Source organism: Anopheles ziemanni, chromosome 2 (assembly GCF_943734765.1).
Source record: "Anopheles ziemanni chromosome 2, idAnoZiCoDA_A2_x.2, whole genome shotgun sequence".
Classification (NCBI taxonomy): Eukaryota; Metazoa; Arthropoda; class Insecta; order Diptera; family Culicidae; genus Anopheles; species Anopheles ziemanni.
The window spans coordinates 81,496,718-81,515,728 of NC_080705.1; the positions used below are offsets into that span (position 1 = coordinate 81,496,718).

Below are 19,011 nucleotides of genomic sequence, written 5' to 3' on the forward strand. Positions count from 1 at the left end.
GACGGTGATGATGCGCCTACTACGAGAAACCAGCGAGCCGTCGGATGATGAGATACAAACAGTTACCATGATACAGAAATCCTTCCTAATGTGAAGTTTGCCGAAGCGGCTTCCCTGTACATAACTTGCCATTGGGTGGTGGGGAGGACGTGAGGGGGAACTGTGGGGTAGGCTTAAAGGGTGTTTGTCAATGGGGGGCCGGCGGTGGGTAGGGTGGTGTTTCGGGTTGCTGGGTAGGAATAATAAAATCAGAGTGCACAGCAAACGGGTGGCAAAGGGTACGGCACACGTGGGGAACAAGGGAACGGGTGTATGTGTGCGGGTGTGTGGGTGTGTGTATGAAGGAACGAAGAAGAGAGGTGCAAAGTGATAATGTACCTTTTCAGCAAACGGATGAATGCACTGGTACGGCTTCGGAGATGGAGATGTAGGACGGTAAGGAATAGGTTTTTGCGAGTCTGGAACAAACATTCAAGGCGGTCTCGGCTAGGATGACGTTCGTGGGGAAGGCAGGGAGTAGGAAGTCTTAACTCTGCTGGTAGTAGTGGTTGTACGGCGATGAAGCGATGAAGAAAGGCATCAAAGACACCGTTCCTTGACGGTTTTCTCGAAAAGTATCATCACTCACTTTCACTGCACTGCATCGCTTCCGTCTGCGTTCACGGCTCACTTGAAGTACTTTCCTTAAATTAACGACACACAGACACACATTCATGTACTTAAAAGAACCTAAAAGGAGACAGTCCTGTCCGAATGCAACCGTCCACCGAAACTGTCAAAAACTGTCAAGTGCGGTTGTTCGTCCTAAGCCTACTTTGACCTGAAAACAGGATAGATTTTCCAAGCCCCAACCGTTACGGGCCAGTGCGCGCACCTGGTTAAGCAGCTTTTCCCTCCCAAAAGCGTCGGGTCGGGTCGCTTCCTCGGGACGACGACCGAGCGACACACCGAAAACTGTCCGCACGTCCGTACGTAACGACGGCCAACCGCCAACTATATCATTTCAAATAGAATCATATCCTCCTGGCTCGCTGGCTAAGAATCCTTTTTCGGAATGATACATGATATATAAACAAATTTTCATCCGTGTGTGTCTGTGTACGCGTCCTCCCCGCGCACGCCCGCACGATCCGCTGGTAGCAGCCCACCCGAACTCCCCAGCCCGTTTCGTTATCGTGCAGCGTCATGTGTGTTCGGGTGTACGTGTACGTGTGCCCACCGCCGCCGCCGCCGCCGCCGCCACCGCCGCTCGTATGTGTGGAGTGGCCGCCTGCTGCTGCTCATTCAGCATTCTCGTATTCATGGGGATATCTACCACGCGCGCTAACTGCGCCGGTATACCGATGTGTGGGTGGGACCGGGGGGTGGGCGGTGGTGTTGTGTTGTCATTCTGCCGAGTCGAGCGCCATCGGAGCAGCATCGGCGTCGTGTATCTCGTATCATCCCGTCCGCATGTGTGCGAAAGGCGGCCGCTCGTACTCATCTCCGAAAAGGATACATTAAGGACACAACGGCACATGGCGGCAGACGGCGTACGGCAGAACGTGCGTACAGTGCTGGCTGTTTTGGTAGAACCGATGTTGATCGAACTGTAGTTTGTATTCTATCGTTTTAAAATGTTTTAATCAAAAGATGAAAATTTTCACCCAGATAATAACGGGCAGTGATTAATTAAACATCAAGTGAGAAGGATTGTTCTGCACACATGTTTCATATAATTTAAGCCTTTTATAATTGATGGTACACTATACGGTTTAAATAATGTTTTACTAAACACTTAAAGAACCAATCCAGGATACTTTTTGAAGTTTATCTCGAATGTTGCCCTGGAGGCTAAATTTGGGATTTAACTTTAGGGGAAGATGGGAGCGCTATTCATTAACAATTAGGATGAAAAATAATGCCCTAGCTCTTTTTAACTCACGTACAGCTTTGTTTACGCTTTTCACACAAAAACGAAAAAGAGTTAAATAATTTTAAAATTGACCAAATTCTAGCATAGATACAAACATAAGAGTCAATAAAAAAACGAATCAAATCTACAATTTTAAAACGGACGCGTTTAGTCACAGTGTACAGCAATAGTCTCATTCCCGTCCCTGCTTCCTCTTCCTACTCCACAACAATTAAAAAGTGTATCTTCTTGTTACGCTCCGTCATTAATTCAATCACGAATCTCTTTGTGTATTTTAAGAAGATATAATTGACCCCAATTTGACGATTCAATTTTTTTTCGAAAATCAAGAATCGAAGAAGAAGAAGAAGAAGGATGGACGAGACAAAGAAGAAGAAGAAGAAGCAGAAGGGGAGAAGGAAAAAAGATAATTCTGGTCATTCGTAAAAAATGTGATACCGAAATGGAAAGGAAAGCAATGTGCCAGTAAATCTTAAACCGGAACCGGCGAAAAGTAAATTATGCATACGACCCACACTGTATATGTGCACACACACATAACCTGGCGCGGCAAACCGATGAAACCGATGACCGTCATGCAAGCCATGACGATGCTGATGGTGGCGATGATGGAACGATGACGATGATGGTGACGATACGTTTCACCGGTCGGCACTCGATGATACTTTCGTCCTTTACTTTCTCCTCCATCGGTTCATCGTGGATCCTTCCAAGCACACATGCATGTGTGATCGCTGCTGCTAGACGATTATCACCCACTCCACTCTCGACCACCCTCCTCCCTCTGGGGTAGATAGAGATGTTGTGAAAGAGATCCTCCCCCCCCTCTCCATCCACCGATTCGTTTCGTGACGCGTGGTGGAAACTGAACCGAACCATACAGAGATAAAATTGTTAGAATGTTACACATTTGTCGAGGTGAAAAGAATGGGGGGATAATATGATGATACTCGCTCGGCCACTTTCTCCTCCTGTCCTGCTCCAATTCCACACCACCACCAATCTTCCTCGGCCACTACTTTCACCACCCGCGCCGCCCCTCCTATGGAGCCGGTGGAACCGAAATGGAACGTCAAGGAGATGAACACCACCGCATGGTTCGCACATACACGCGCACACACACACACACACACACACACACACATGTTCTTTGCAATCCTCCGCCGCTGCTCGGCGGGTGACCTTTATGTACACACAGTCGGACGTTTATCGGGAACTCATTGGCGAAATTGTCTAAGGACGATAAGATTGGTGGAGTTGTGCAGTGGAATTGTTTAGTGTTTGTCGGGACGGGGAGAGTCCTTGTGGCAGGGGGAGGGTGGGTTGTTTGCAATTTGGCGAAGTGTTGTATTTTTAACCAGCAAACCCTTCAAGGTTCAACTGTCAATTAGAACGGCATTTTTGGGGTATTAACCTTTAAGACTACTATTCATAATTTTAATTACCTTTAATGGTTTGATGTAAAAGAAAGACTTTTTTAAGAATATTTCATATGATTATTTTTTAATTCATTTTAATTTCGAATTCATCCAATTTAAACCTATTTAACCTTTTTCAACTATGAGAATAGGGCAAGCAATGTGATGAATAATTTTCTTTTCGTTTCCCAAAAGAACCACACGAATTTGTTGCACCAAAAAATGGTGCGTAATGCTCCTGAACTCGATTGATTGAAAGAGTGCTCTGTGTATGTACGGTCGGTTCGCCAAATATCCATTACCTTGCATTATTGACTTTCGGAGCCGGCGATCTGAAGGGTGAGTACCCTTAGTGCTATATACTAGCAGCCCTTGTACCTTGCAGTTTAGCAGCTCCTCCATCAGCTCCTCCAGGGACACCCCAGCGTGAATCGTCACTGATCAACACGATTCGTGTGTTGGTGTGTATGTATGTATGTACTCGAAAGAGCTTCGATAGATTGAGTAGTTGCGAGTCCTATCGAAACAGACACTACGGTGTGAAGAATAGACCCAAATCTATCGCTTCAACATTGGCGGACAGCGCGAGAGGAAGGGAAGATTGAGGCAAGCCGGTGCGGGTGATGATTTGGAAAAGGCGGGAGATTTTCTACGTTCTGGGAACTGTTTCGCACCGAACGACCGACCGGTAAAACCATCAACCGACGGGTTCTATCCGATGGAGCAGTTCCTCTTCCTGGCAGTTCGCATGAGGAATGGCAACCGTTCGGAGGAAAACGGCCACGCTTAGTCCAGCTCTGCGTCCGAGCCGACCGACAGGGGATTCTAATATGTGTACTACCATCAAGATGTCGACATTATGTATCCCTTTATCTATGCACGTGGTGCGCCGCTTTCCGAGAAGTAGCGAAGAGTCGTAGTGGCCGATGATGAGATGACGATGGAGTCCATGCTAGAGAGGAGGTGCCAGGACTTCACACATGCCACATACACACACACACATATCCTGACCGTTGTCCATCGTCGAACGCATTTGAATACATTCAAATCCGGATGATAAGACCTCCGGTATGCGCCACCCTTCCCGGCGGCCCATGGACTTTAGATGTTGTGCAAACATCAACCAAACTTGCCACTTACGGAGAACCTACACCCTCAGAGCCATGCATGTCTGACCGTTAGCACAAACAGGAATTGAGGAAAAAAACTAGAATTCGTCAAAGAAGATAGGATTAGTGACAGCGAGAAAACAAGTTAAAGGAACAGGAAAAAAAGCCGTGGTCCTTTGGACAAATGTCAGAAACTGGCCAGAACTAGTAAAAGCAGAATGGTTGCATCCCTCAACGCAGGGAGCTTCAAATACTATCACCGACCCCTCGAACCAACGCGGAAAAAGAACGATGACGATGACGTACGGGGCACTAACTATATTTGTCGAGCATTATGCACTGTGGATTAAAAGTATCTCGCATGTTCGACGCATGACGGGTGAACAAATAGATTCCGTTCTGTCCTTCCCCCTCACCAGAAACACTCGCTTCGTTTGGCAAACAGTTCCGCGTCTGGCCAACCAATTCGGACCATCTAGACAGATCATCAACGCGGTATGGTTAGGTGGGGTGTGTGTGTGTGTGCTTGTTTGCAGTACATAAGGCACCGTACGAGCCCAAACCGGGCCAATGCGTCTATATGCCGCGCTAATTCGTCTCATGTGAATCGGTAGCATTAGATTGCAGCCCCAACCTCGCCTTTTTCCCCACTTCACTTTCCCGGTTCGCCCATGGCCGGAGTAGTAGAACCCATGCCTCGCTGGGGGACGGCGGAAGGAAGGAACTTTCTGGTTATTTTCCTCTTCGAGGGAAGGTGAGAGGCGCGCTGGGAGGAGTGATTGTTATTAATGATCGTGAAGAATCACCACCAATTATCGCTCCAACATCTCCAACCGTGGCCGTGTGGGATGGGGTGTGTCTTCTTGGCCCCGGCTTAACCAGTTGCATGTACCGTTTCTATGTAACCGGCACGGTTCGCCGAGCAAGATGCTCGCTAATGCCTGCGCTGGATACATACATGCATACATACATGGATGATGGCGATCTAATCCCGGTGAGAGTACATTATGAGGCTCAATTTGGCATTAAATTCACCAGACTGTACGGTGCAATTAAGTGTGATTTCTTTGAGCAAATAAACCGAACCGAAACGCATGAAATCAGCAACATCGCGGAGAATGTTTTAATTGGTTTTATTTATAAAAAAATAAATTGCCAAAATAGGCTAAATATGTTAATCCAGCAATGGTGTACATGGTAGGAATGGTACGATGTGTTTGTAAATTATTAGCTATTATATTTTGCGTAAGGCGACAGCATTCGGAGTTGTTAAACAGTCACATTTGGGAAACAGTATCTAATTAAGAGATGATTAACTGTCTATTCTCTAATTTCTATACATGAGTAGAAGGTGGAACCTCAAACCTTCGTCTTTCGCCCTACAAAGATGTATGCCTATATGCACGTTTTTAGCAAAATAAAAAAAACATGATCAGCGTTGTCAATTGAAGCCAACAATTCCCCAATTGCTCATCCTTTACAAAAAAGCCCAACTCAACTGTGGAACTTTGTACCTTAAACCAAGATTTTGAAGAACCCGCCATTTGAAATGATGGGGCAAAGTGACCCACAAAGTGTGGCAAATCGCACTAGATTATTGACTATTTGATTTATAGAAAGATCTTATAGATTTGATATTATTTGAGTATCTATAATTGTAAAAGGAGTCAATTGCGTCAAATGAGTCAAACCTTTTTTATATGTTACGGATGTAGAGTATATACAATTTTGAGTTGTTTCAATTGAAAAATGCAATGGAGAGTGAACAAATTTAATAAACATGGAATGCTTTAGTGTTTCGCCAAACACTTATACCGGTGCATTCTGCCTCAAATTGGGCAGCCTCATATTGCCACTGCTACCGGATGAGAATGTTTTATTTATTGTCTTCACAACCAACATGCAAGGGATATAAATCGAAATTTTTTCGATATACGTTATATACTTGAGTAAATACTAAAGGTAGTTGATGCCTTTTAAGAGCCTATAAATACACATAGGGTGTTTTAGACACACTTACGTTAAGGGCTTACGAGACTTGTTTCCCTGTTGTACGTACGTGGATAGTCAGTCCTCTCGTACAGGGGAGGGTCCGGTCTCGGTTGGGATTCGAACCCACGCCGTCGAGGTGGTGAGCCCCGGCGCTCATGGGCCGATTTTCTAACCGGCGCTACCGCTCGGCTGTCGAGGACCCCCTACACACCTATGAACATATGTCAATATTTTATATATTTAAAATAGCACAATTCATATAAAAACAAGCCAGAGGATTTCACCCCATTGGTGCTTTCTTCATGTTTGCCTGTTTTACGATATTTTTTAAAAAATACCCTTGGTCCGTCGATGCAATCATCGCGGATGGCATTTAAACTTCAATTTTATACAATTTCTGATTACAATTTTCCGGCCCCTCTAGTCTTTGCTTGTGCAAATTTTGGTTTCTTTTATCATTTCTGTACGATTTTAACGTTTTTCTTTTCAAATTTTCTACGATTTTGGAATTTTCTGTGGCATCCGCGAAATCTGGCACATTTCTGCGACATTCCTGCGACAACTCGAGTGTTGTTGAAACACTACCTTCGCGCATCTTTTTGCTTTCAGAGATTCTGGCAGCACTGCGTTTGTTACAAATTCTACCGAAACTAAAATCTAAGAAAAATCCTCTGCTGTAAAAATGTATTTGTCTTAAAAAACCTTTCATTTGAGGGATATACCGTTGAAATTGAAATAAACACCAAATAGTATTTAATGTATTAATTATTTTAGCCACTATTTCAAATTATGACCAAGGTGCTTGAAGCTTTTTTTAACTAACCTTGGTCGCAAGATAAATGTTTTGGTCTCTCCGGCAACGCTGCTGTCAGATAGCTTGTTCCAACATCCAGTTCGTCAATAACGAAAGAAGCTGCAAAGAATAATTGATGCAAAAAAGTGGCCTGCAAAGTGTTTCTATCCCTTCTAGGCGTATTCCGGTGGCCAAAGGATAAAGCGTAAGCGAGCGTCTGCCGGGTGCAGTCGGTAGCGTGGAAGGTAAATGCAATGAGCAGCGTCGGAAGTGCCAAATCCGACGACGGAAAGCGACCGTCCAATAACAAGAATGGCGATTGGATTTGTCCGGAGCCCGAGTAAGCAAACCCCCTGCTGCAGGCAATTTATAATAGCACACCACATTTGAAGAGTATTTGGGATCTAACGTTTTTGGCTTCCCCCATGCATCCTTCCGTAAACTTGCCACCGTAAAACCCCGTTTGGCGGCGTGGCACCAAAAAATGCGTTACGTGCACGGCGCGCCTCCCCCCGGTCGATGTGTAACTACGCGGTAGTTGTAAGAATCTAAACTTTGCCCGTCGCAACCAGTGCAACCGGTGCGGAAAGGAGCGTCCCAACAGCGGCTCGCGGCATGGATCGGCGGCCAGCGACTCGGACGGCGGTGGCAGCAGTGGGGGTAAAAAGAAAGTGGGCACCGAGATTGGCAAGGCGGCGGCGGAAAAATCGCGCGGTCTGTTCAGCGCCGAAGACTGGCAGTGCAACAAATGCGCCAACGTAAACTGGGCCCGTCGGCACACGTGCAACATCTGCAGTGCCCCTCGCTTTTGCGACGTCGAGGAACGGACCGGTATGTTACCGGGAGAGAGACACGGCTGCAGGCGGTTTTGTTGGTTTACGTAACTAACGGAATTGCTTTGTCCTTTCCCAACAGGATACGGCGGCGGCTACAACGATCGTGGCGTAGTGGAATACAAAGATCGAGTTGAATCCGACGATGAGTATGATGAGTTTGGGCGTCGGAAAAAACCAAAATCAAGACCGAAGGAGCAGAACAATCGCTCGGTCGGACATCGACGGCGCAGAAGCGATTCGAGCGATAGTGGTGAACGGGAGAACAGTCAGCGCAGGGAGCGGAAAAAGTACGACGCCGACTCGGACGCCGAAGATGAGGAAGACGATGAAGAGGACGAGGAGGATGAGGACAATGAGGATCTCTCCAAGTACGATCTCTGGGGATCCGATGGTGGTGACGGCGGCGATGAGGACGACGCAGGAAAGAAACCGGTCGCGAAAAATTCCAGCAACAACCACAAACCCCCATCACAGCAGCAGCAGCATCATCACCAACGTTCTCGCTCACGATCACACTCACGATCAAAATCTCCCAGTCGCGATCGGCGTCATCGATCGAGCGACCAGCATCATCACAGGGCCTCCACAAAATCGACGGCTTCCTCGACTAGTCACACGAAACGTTCCAGCTCGTCGCGCCGCCATGGACGGTCCCGATCGCGGTCGCTTTCCCGCTCACGCTCACGCTCTCGCTCAAGATCCCGGTCGCCTCGGTCGTACAGGCGCAGCAAGGATCGACGGCGCTAATGCATTTCGCAAGCTTTACTGCTTTGCCGATCAAGGTTCAATGTTGATGGAAAATAAACGTGTATATTTTAGGACGAAATAAGCGTTAGTTTATCACAATTTGCTTTCAAACTCCATTCCGCACAAAATCTCCACATTTCATTAGTGACGCCCAGAACGCCATCGATTGTTTGAGTGAATCAATACAATAGGGAAACAGTGCATCATCATCGTTTGCATTGAAGCCAAGAACAATACCGAGCAATACTCGAAAGTATTTATTTTCTCACCGAACCTCAAATAAACTGCATTACGAACATTTGTTTGGCAATGAATTATTGTAGTTTTTGAAAATAGTAACTCTGCATCGGAGCAGCGATGTGATTTTTCTTATTTTCGATTTTGAATTTAGCACAAGCTCACTTCCTCAGTTTATATGGATTGCATTTCTGCCGACTATCTTTTTTAATATCTCCTCTTCCATTTCACACCAAAGCAAAATCAGAGAAGGGAACTTTTTTCTTAAAGTCCATTCCAAGGTAGGTAAGTAATGCGTACGCAAAAAAGCTCTCATTTAACACGTTAAGCGCTACGTCGGCCCCATGGGGCCGACAGTGTTCTTCCCCGTAAGCCGGCGTCGGTCTGCTCGGGCCGACAGAGCCCGTTGGGTAGGCCGGCGTTTCTACGAATCGCTGGCAGAACTGAAAGCAGTGCATTTTGGGCATAGCGCTTAACGTGTTAAAGAAATTAAATTAAGTCAAAGCATAAATTTAATAAATTAAAACTTTCAACATGTTGTTACCATGTTTGTTATAAAATTGTAAGTAAACCATATTTTAGGTAATGAATGATTTTGTAACATCTAAAACAGTATTTCACGCTTAATTCTCATTTGATACTACAAAGTTTGTAAAAAAATACTAACAGAATGCTTAATTTTTCTTGATCCCTATGCGCTTTAAAGGTTTTGACCACGTGCTTTAACCACGTGCACGTAAGAAATTATATAAAAGGGAGCAGTTGGACGCCGATTTCATGGGTCTTCAAAATCAGTTTCTAAACGAGCTCAAGACAGGGGTTAAAGCAACTTTTATTCCAAAAAAGTTTGTTCAACATATTCCATTATTTTCCTAACTCTAGCTCTAGAGCTAGAAACGTATAATAAACTCGGTGAAGTGTAATTTTTCCCAAAGTTAAAGAAATCGGGAAAAAGAGATATGATTCATAGTAATTTCAAGAATGTCATCGTTAAAAAAATATAGCTTTAATCAACACCACAATCGTAAACACATGTTGTACGGCTGGTGGACACCCCGATGAAATATTGCAACATTTATGACCCACACTAATGATACAGATTAGAGGTGGATGTGGATAAACCTACTTATACGGCACAAATGAGTGTAATGACCACCCGTTATTAATGAATATGTCACACGATAAGAAGGTTATCCTTTCGTAGAAGAAACCGTAGAACGATACTTTCACCACAGAGATTATCTCAAGATTAAGTAGAACAACAGTCAACCTGGAATGAGGCCTCAACGGTACACGTTTCTGGGAGTATCCGTTCCCTCGACATCGCCGCTAATGTTGGGAGATTTAATACCCGTTTTCATATCACTCCACTTCCGCGGCAATTAATTAATGAAGCGGTACATTAATTGGCAAAGCTTTCCAATCGATCGTAAAACCATGAATCAGCGCGGGCCAAACCATCGCTTTGGGTGGGGTGCGGAATCGGATTCCACCGTCGTGTAAATACGCCCTCGCCGTGGAGAGTCCATCACCTAAATTGATGACTTTACAGATTGCGGGAGGGCTTTCCATTTTCCGGCCGCGGTTTTCCACCTCGCGCGACCGTGACCGGTTCATACCATTTTCCCAACGTCCTACAAAACGACCACCGCCCAAGTGTGGCGTCCCTAATGGCGTCCATTAGGTGGGCGGCGGTAGCAACTCCAATCCCAACACACCGAGTGGAACTCCCGTTCAAATCTTGTTCAGGGATCCTGCCGATGTGTACCCGAGCGTATACCGCCATCCGTCCAACGAACTGTTGCTAGCTACAACCTTGAACTGGATTTATACCTCGTACTGTAGGTTCGTGTTTCCCTCCCTCCAAGCCGTGTCTCCGGTTGCCTCGGGTTCCCCAAAAGGAAAACCCACGCTCAACAAGGCGTCGGCGGCCGAGGTGTCGTTCGACGTAAGTCGTTCTGGTTTTATCCGCAAGAATGCTGACCGACGGCTCCGCTGGGAATATCCTTCAAGGCGGCACACGGTGTGGTTGGTTTTTTTTTCGTTCATGTTTCTTATTCCGCCAGGTCAAAGGAACGACCCCCAAAAAGGAAAGTAAGGAAAGGAAAGGAAAGTTGGTTATCGTTGCAGCCCGCTCAGTGTATCAGGGGATCAAAATGGTTTCATTTTCAGCTTTTCGGTGGATCGCAACATCCTCAAACTCGGTTCGTTTGCATGTGAGACGTGCATTTGCATTTTTGGGATCCCGTTTTGCATTTTAAATTTAATATACGTTGGGAAATTGAATTGTCCAAAGCAGCTCATTCTAGGGTCTATTACTTACTGCAACTGGTTCAAAACGGGTTCGATAAACGTTTGATTTGATATATCAAAAATTAATCTTAATAATGGACCCATCCGTGGTATTACACTCAACCGTGAAAGCTATTAGAGTTTGCCAATTTCCTGCCCGTAAACTCTTTCCCTCCTCCTCCAAACCCTGGTGTCGAACAGAACCCTTCCCGATGCTCTGTCCGAAAGGAAACCACTGCCGTACAACCCCACTTCCACTTCCATCCGATTGACGAACGTTGGCGGTACGGAAGGCAATAACGATTAGTTCACCGTTGGCATGATTGCCTTGAGATGGAAGGGTCAAGGCGTGACGTTTTCCTTCCCCTTTCCCCGTGTAAGGCTCACTTCCACTTCCACTAAAAGGACCCCTGGCGGAGCGTCGTGCGTACAAGTGTGAGTGAGCCACCACTACGCCACAGCTGACCGACGGCGTCTTTCGTGGCCGCTTGGAGTGAGCTTGCGTGGAACAGCACTGACGAGGGTACGACCCCTTCGGACCTTCGGGATGGATGTGTGTGGAAAACCCGCAGGAAATCGAAGCGTGCGATGAAGTAGGAGGAGGAGGAGGAGGCAAGCGTTCAACAAACATGGGTGGAACATTTCGCGCGGGTGTGGTAATTTATTTTTAGCGACCTCAAAAGCCAAACCCGACCCGAGTCCTGTGTGACGAACGGACGGGTCCGGATTTAGTACCGCCACAGCGGACTAACGGATAGGATGTGTTGTCCCCACGGTGGCAGCACAAAACACGAAAGGACCTCCAAGTGCGCACGGTTCCCCGCGGTGTCCGGGGCTCGGGTGGAGTGACAAGAAATGCGGGTGGCCACCATCGCCGAAGCGCCGCTTTTCCACCATCGAAGTGTTCAAATGAAGTGATAAACTCGCACCGTCACCTCCTTATTTCAAGGACCGTTTATTACACAGTGTTACGTGTAGGTAAACACAGCTGGTAAAAGGTCATATAATGTGATAATCGTTACAAGGCAATAGGAAAAATCACCCTCCCACAACACACTCCCGCGTTCCTAGTTTTGTTGGGTGGATGGAAGTTTTCATTCCATAATCAAATATTTAAAGTGTTAGCTCGTGCCGTTATGCGGTTGTGTTGTCTCGTTAAACCGTTTCGAGTGGCCGCACTAAAATAGAACTGTGATTAAAATAGCATTCAGTATTTCCACTTTGTGCAAAGTGTATTTCCACCGGAAGTTCGCTTCAGCCCAGGTAGTGTGCGCGTGCCTTCGGGAGAAGGAAGCAGCCAGTAAATCAGTGATCAACAGCCGATCGGAAACGGAACCACAAGAAGCACCATGAGCAAACGTGCGAGGCAAAGGCACCAACGAGGACCCACGGCGCGGTAAGAGACCCATTAGTAAATTGTTTTCCCGATATAGACAACCTTTCGACCCCCTCCCAAAACGCGCCCCGTCGTATAATAATGATGACATTTCACGCAACGAATTAAAGTTCAAACATTCAAACGCGAACTCGTGGAGCTTCCTGCAGTGGAATACCATGACCAGGCATGGCGCCAATCCTGCACGGGAATGTCTCGCACGTACGGGAAATTGGCACTGCAAAATTGCAAACCCCCCGGTCGGTAGGGGCTTTGCAAACCGGTGGGGTTTCGTGCGCGTCCCAAAGTAGGTCAACCCCCTGCACCCGTGTAAGTAACATTTCCGCTAACTAATTGGCCTGTAAGCGACCGGTCAATGATGCACCGGCGGGAATCGGCGCGAAACGGAAACGGAAAGGTGAAACACGTAATATCTCGTCAGACACATCGACCAAACAGCCGATGCGTTGTTGATTTGGCCATTCTGCAAGACAATAGTGCGAAAATAGTGCAAAGGATGTACATGTACCATTGTGAATCATCTTAACGGACTTTTCTAAAAAAGGAAGGGACCAAACTTTTCTAAAAAAGAAAGGGAATCTTGAAATACATTAAAATACTGAAAAGGTTAAAACTATTATTGTTGAGGTAGTTTCAAATAATTCTAGCAATGCGGTTAGACGCCTAATATAAGTGAAGAAATTTAATAAATCACATATACAGAATAGGGCAGGGAAACTTGATTATTTGAAAAGTCACTTTGGAAAAAAGTGCAAACTTATCATATTAATTCTTATTTTTATCATGTAGTTCACTCTACGAAATTGTAGTTTATGCCATTTTTAAAGCAATACTGGGCAAATGATGCGCCTCATAAAAACACCGATTGACCTTTTTTACTGCATTCTCCCAAATATATCCACAGCAATCAATGGCGTGGCGTTGGTTTTCAACGCTTCCATGGTTCGAAGTTTGTTATTTTAGACGATGGATTTAAGATAACCTTAGAAAGATGTCGCAAAATCGGTAGAGTGCACTTCCCAGGGTTTTTGTTTATGTGATAACAAAATCGGAAACCCATCTTTTAGATAAGTCTATTGCCATCTCAATTTGACTACACTTCGCAAACTAGTGACCATCTCAAGTCATCAAGTTTCCTTGTCCTACCCTGTACATTACAATAATATCAGTAGAGTCCTTTCTAATAGTTTTTTATAAATAATTTAAATCAATCTATTCTTTCCCTGTTTCATTATTTTGTTTTAATTTGTTTAATCACTATCATACCATTTGAGATCCTTCTAAAAGAGAAGGTGCTAGGCGCAAACATATATTCAATTGAAATTCATCAAACATAAGCACCGAAATTTTAAGCCAGTTATATTATATTAAAAATGATTAGGAATATTGTGAAGCATATACTAGTACAAGTTTTCAATCCTGAAGAAGATTTACTAAATTTGCTAGAAATGAAGAAAACTGTTTAAAAAATTATGGAGGTGACGAAAAATTTAACATTACTATAAGAAAGAACAAAAAATATGTATAATTTATTCATAAAGATGCTTCTTTTTTCATAAATCGCTCTTGTGTCCTAGATTCATCTTATTTCATAGATCGTTCTTGATAAAAAATAATTGTATTCCAAATAATTTTGAAGTAGTTGACATTTTCCAAAACATGTTTTCAAAGAACATATCATTTGTTGTACGTTTTTTGTAATTTCAGTTGATAAAGTAGATTATCAAAGCAATTAAATGAAAATGTAATTTTAAATAGGATTTAACAAAAATACTTTTTACTACGAATAATCCTACTAAAACAGTTTGATTTATCATTTGTAACGCCTAAATTGAGGGATTCTTTCCGAAACTCTAACCGAAAAGCTCTCGTTCCTTTGGCTTCTGATAGAAGATCTTTCCGCGCAATAAAATCGTAAGCATAATAACGACCGGACGTCGATTAAAACTGTCACGGAAGCACCGTCTAGAGGGGAGTTGACCACGTCGGTTCTTCCCCGCTTCGGTTTACAGATCGTAAAAATCCGGAATCACTTTACAGCCCAGAGGAAGTAACAAAGCGGTAATTCAACTCACACCCCCTCGAGGCCAAATAAACTGATTGCCACGCAGATGAGGTTGTAGGATAGTTTACATTTCTTCGTGTGGTCAGAAAAAGGCAACAATTAGGTCAATAGCATGTTGCGCGCTGGCTTATGCAAACATCTTTTGTAACGGGCTGGCTATAGCCAGCTCATTTTGGGTTGCAAATTATTTCCACGACCCTGGCATTAAGCAGTACTTATCGCAAAACCATCCGAGATACAATCAAATTCGTCTTCAAACTGGCAACGGAGTAGCGGCGTTCGATTTGATCCCCGCTGGGAGCCATAAAGTGGGTTGCGAAATAAAATAGAAATATGCAACAAATGACACACAAAAAACCGTTCGAACGGGATTGCCTTGGCGCACTCTGGCTATGTGTGCATGCGTTCCCGAACTATTCAATAAACGACCCACCCTTGCCAACGGTGGTGAAGTCAATAAGGGCATGCAAGTTGCCTAGCGATAAGATTTCCAGGCATTTATTTGGATCAATGCACAGGATCGCATCAAGGGGCTTGGTTTGTTTGGGAAGCCTTGCGGTCGGATCGGTTATTGGGAGCAAACTTCGGTGGCGAAACCACTGTATCGATATGTTGTGTTGTGTTGTGTTGTGTGCTTAAAAGAAAATTGAAAATTAGTGCTAGTTCAAAAAAACAAAGAGAGAAAGAAAGGAAAGTGGTGGCATTATTCAACCAAATTTTTCGTGTTTTATAAGGTACACACATTTCAAGTGGTTAAAGAATTCTAACTGCGAATCGTAACACATTGTAGATGGAGGTAGAATGTGAAATTATTCCTTTCAATTGATACTATTAAGACATCCCGGGATAGTATAAGAATCGTTATCAAAAACTAGAATGATTAATCATTTGCTTATACTTGATGCACGAAACAGTATAATCAATCTATGATTGCTTTCCGAATCCATTTTTGCAGGTCGCATGGGCGCAACTATTTCGATTGGAATACTTTCGTGTCGGAGCCGGACATACCTCGACTGAGGCACAGTAAGAGACTAAAATATATTGTTTTCTATGCTAGACACGCTCATCGTACACCAAGAAAAGCTGACATTCTTTTGCTTGGGATGAAATTAATAGAAGAACGTATTATTCGGTTTGAAAAAGCGGGCATGCAAATTTAAACCGTGATACTTAAAAAAGAAGTAAAAAATATTACAATGCTATGCTGTAATTAGTTATAGGCTACTTAGTTTATGTGACCTAATTTTATTTTAGATTTTGCCATATCACTGTAATTATTAACAAAATTGAGCTAATAACAGCACTCGAATCAATTATGATTGTGATACAGAATAGCTCACTGAAACTGTCCACTCATTGCCCATTCCCTTAGGAACCGGTAGCTGGTGGTACGCACAGGGACGCACACACATCGATAATCCACACGAGTTTATAACGATCGACCAGGTACACTCCTACCGGAAGCGACAATTTTCCGAAGCCCACGCCAGTAAGCAATGTGTTTCCGACTTCAGATACCAAAAAGCTAAGGCTCTTGGGGCACGTATATTGACTCCACTTCACCTTCGTTTGTTCCACAGAACACACAGGCAGCAACTTTTCACTGTACAACAAATCGGAGCCGTTGCTTCCGTCGCTGACAGACGCCCATCAGACGGAGTACAACGATCAGTATCATCGACGGAGACGTAGTATTTACGATCGAGCCTTACCACTGCGGAGAAGCACCTCGCTGCATATCGAACCGGGCACGATGAAGGGTTTGTCCGAGAATCACTCCAAGTTTGTCAGCTATTCCCAGGACACGATCCAGAAGTGAGCCTTAACTATTACATCATCTGATCGTGGTTGAAATAAGGATGATATCGACTTCCAGGTCAAAACCGGCTGCCGTACGTCCAGAGGAAAACTTCCAGCTGCCGGACGGCGGTACCACGCAAGGTACGGGTCTCGCCAATGCGTCTTCCGAGTACAAGTCGTCCTTTCTACCGTACGACTTCCTGCCCGACAGTATGGACCAGCGGTTCCGTCACCGCAGTGACACCACCGGCAGCAAGCGGGACGACCTGAGCGCGTCCGACTCGAAGCTGCACAACCGGGAGCAGCTGACGCGCAGCAACCTAAGACTGTCCGGCGAGGCGACGTTCGAGCCGGAGTACAAGCGGCAGTACGGGTTGCCGCAGGCGGCGGACAAGTCCCGGTCGACGCCGCAGTTGAACAACATTGCGTTCACCGGCAACTTCCGGGAGGCACCGTCCGAGTACAAGGAGTGCTACAAGTACTACGATCACTTCACCAAGAGTGCCCCCATCCGGAAGTTCGACAACCTGAGCCTGCACGGTACGATCGAGTTTCGGCCGGAGTACAAGGAGAGCTACCGGGAACTGCCACCGGGCGGTGTCGGCGACCAGTGGCGCTCCCAGTGCGTCGTGCGGAAGGACAATCTGTCGCTCAAGGGTGAATTCCTCGGGCGGGAACCGGAGTACAGTTACAGCTTTCGCAACCCGCACATCAAGTGCAAGCCGGAGAAGGCCAAACCGAAGGACAACTTCCTGGCGATGCAGGGTGACATGGACTATACGCCTATGTATCGGTATGTGTTTCTATTGCTACTTTGTTGAACGGAATATCAGAAGACCCGGTTCTTTTAAGAACTCTTGGAAGTAATCTTCTTTGATTCTGATAAGTTCTTTATAACACATAGACATTTATTTACACACACCAATTTTTCCTAATCATACTACATTTCAACCACAATGTGATGCTTTTACGATCCCTAATGAGACCACCTCCCTTCGCTTTTTACCTAGACTTTTAATAGTTGTCAAGACTATAATTTCAAAGAGTCTACAACGGGAGGCTACCATTGCAGATGTGGTAATTAGAGGGCCATAAATAATATTTTAATTATATCCCCACTTCAAGGTGTGTGGTGTAGCCCATAAATTTACAAGAAGAATTAACTCCCTGCGAATGGAAGTTAACAAAACTGAAGAAAAAAAGTGAATTTGGTCCAGTTTTGAGTACGGGTGGTATTTTAAAAATCACATGCGATTTTGGGGATCTCATCCAATACTATACGGGTTACGCCCATTAGAAAACTGACCTATATGAGCCTTGTCTTGATTCTATTGAAGGATAACATATTGTAGATCCCAGCCGTTCATAATATCGGAAGTGGCCGGACTCTAGATTCGAACTCACAATTTCTAGTGTAGTCTGTCCTCACGCTTTCCGCCAGTATATTAATCCCTCAATGGACAGACCTTACCAAGAATGGTTCATTGAACAGAAATAGTAGAAGATATTCTTGAAAACAGCAACAGTTATTTTATAAACTTGTTACACCTTCCAGCTGTTCTTACGTTGACTATCCACGCTCCCGGCCACTGGTGAAGAAACCGGTCTGCAGCATCAACCTGGAGGATGTGTACGAAAAACCACCGCATCGTCGGACCAGCCGCCGGACACCGTCCCCCATCAAGTACAATGTGCATGCTGCCGGTACGGCTGCGGCCACCACCAACGCGGGCACCACTCCGGAAGGCAACAAGGGTGACGTACTGCAGACCTTCGTCGCTCAGCCCGAGTATCGTAAGGCACAGAGGGAGCTGATGATCAAGAAGCGATCGCCACCGAAGGAACGGGGCAGTCTGCTGGCACAGAAGATCCTCCAGGATGGCCAGCTTTCGGCCGTGGTCAATCAAGCACCGCTTCCCGTTGTGCAGGTTCACGATACGACCGGTGGTAGCAGCACGAACGAAGGTTACGCCACCACCACCACGACGACCAGCACCACGAATGCCACCGGAACTACCACCAGTACGACGCGACGCCACGATACCCGGCCGGCCAGTCCGGTGCAGCTGCCCGTACGGATAGCGAAGCACGGCCGCCGGGCGAAATCGCCCATCATTGCGATCCAGCGTGAGAACGAACCGATCATCTTCTACAAGGATCTGCACCGGAAGGGTGACCACAGTGTGCGTAATCGCACGAAGGTGATCGAAGCGAACGCGGCGTACCGTAAGGGTAACCTACAGGCGACCCCCCGGGGAATAGTGAAAAAGTCCGGGGTTGGGGACAAGCTGAAGACGGGCACGCAGTCGTTCGTTGTACTGAATGCGCCAACCAAACGCCGAACGACCCGATGGGCCGAACCGGCAACGATCTATGATTCGCATTTTTACTGAACATCAGCGTCCGAT

The 19,011-nt window shown here is 45.6% G+C and overlaps 2 protein-coding genes across 2 annotated transcripts; both read left to right on the forward strand.

The window, feature by feature from the left end:
• The first annotated feature begins 7,326 nt into the window (after positions 1 to 7,326).
• LOC131281983 (zinc finger Ran-binding domain-containing protein 2-like) lies at positions 7,327 to 8,889 on the forward strand. Its single transcript, XM_058311364.1, has 3 exons — positions 7,327 to 7,567; positions 7,766 to 8,058; positions 8,143 to 8,889. The coding sequence occupies exons 1-3, from the start codon at positions 7,482 to 7,484 to the stop codon at positions 8,808 to 8,810; spliced, it is 1,047 nt and encodes a 348-aa protein (XP_058167347.1). The 5' UTR covers positions 7,327 to 7,481; the 3' UTR covers positions 8,811 to 8,889.
• A 1,828-nt stretch (positions 8,890 to 10,717) lies between these two features.
• On the forward strand, positions 10,718 to 18,996 carry LOC131294526 (uncharacterized). Its single transcript, XM_058322572.1, has 9 exons — positions 10,718 to 10,731; positions 10,797 to 10,995; positions 11,114 to 11,141; positions 14,748 to 14,796; positions 15,756 to 15,826; positions 16,176 to 16,292; positions 16,384 to 16,618; positions 16,680 to 17,396; positions 18,159 to 18,996. The coding sequence occupies exons 1-9, from the start codon at positions 10,718 to 10,720 to the stop codon at positions 18,994 to 18,996; spliced, it is 2,268 nt and encodes a 755-aa protein (XP_058178555.1).
• The last annotated feature ends 15 nt before the right edge of the window (positions 18,997 to 19,011 follow it).

Coding starts and splice junctions, on each gene's coding strand:
- LOC131281983 (XM_058311364.1), top strand. CDS start 7,482: ATGAGCAGCGTCGGAAGTGCCAAATCCGACGACGGAAAGCGACCGTCC. Junction 7,568..7,765: donor TGGATTTGTCCGGAGCCCGA/GTAAGCAAACCC, acceptor ACTACGCGGTAG/TTGTAAGAATCTAAACTTTG. Junction 8,059..8,142: donor CGACGTCGAGGAACGGACCG/GTATGTTACCGG, acceptor CTTTCCCAACAG/GATACGGCGGCGGCTACAAC.
- LOC131294526 (XM_058322572.1), top strand. Junction 15,827..16,175: donor CATACCTCGACTGAGGCACA/GTAAGAGACTAA, acceptor CCATTCCCTTAG/GAACCGGTAGCTGGTGGTAC. Junction 16,619..16,679: donor TCCCAGGACACGATCCAGAA/GTGAGCCTTAAC, acceptor ATCGACTTCCAG/GTCAAAACCGGCTGCCGTAC.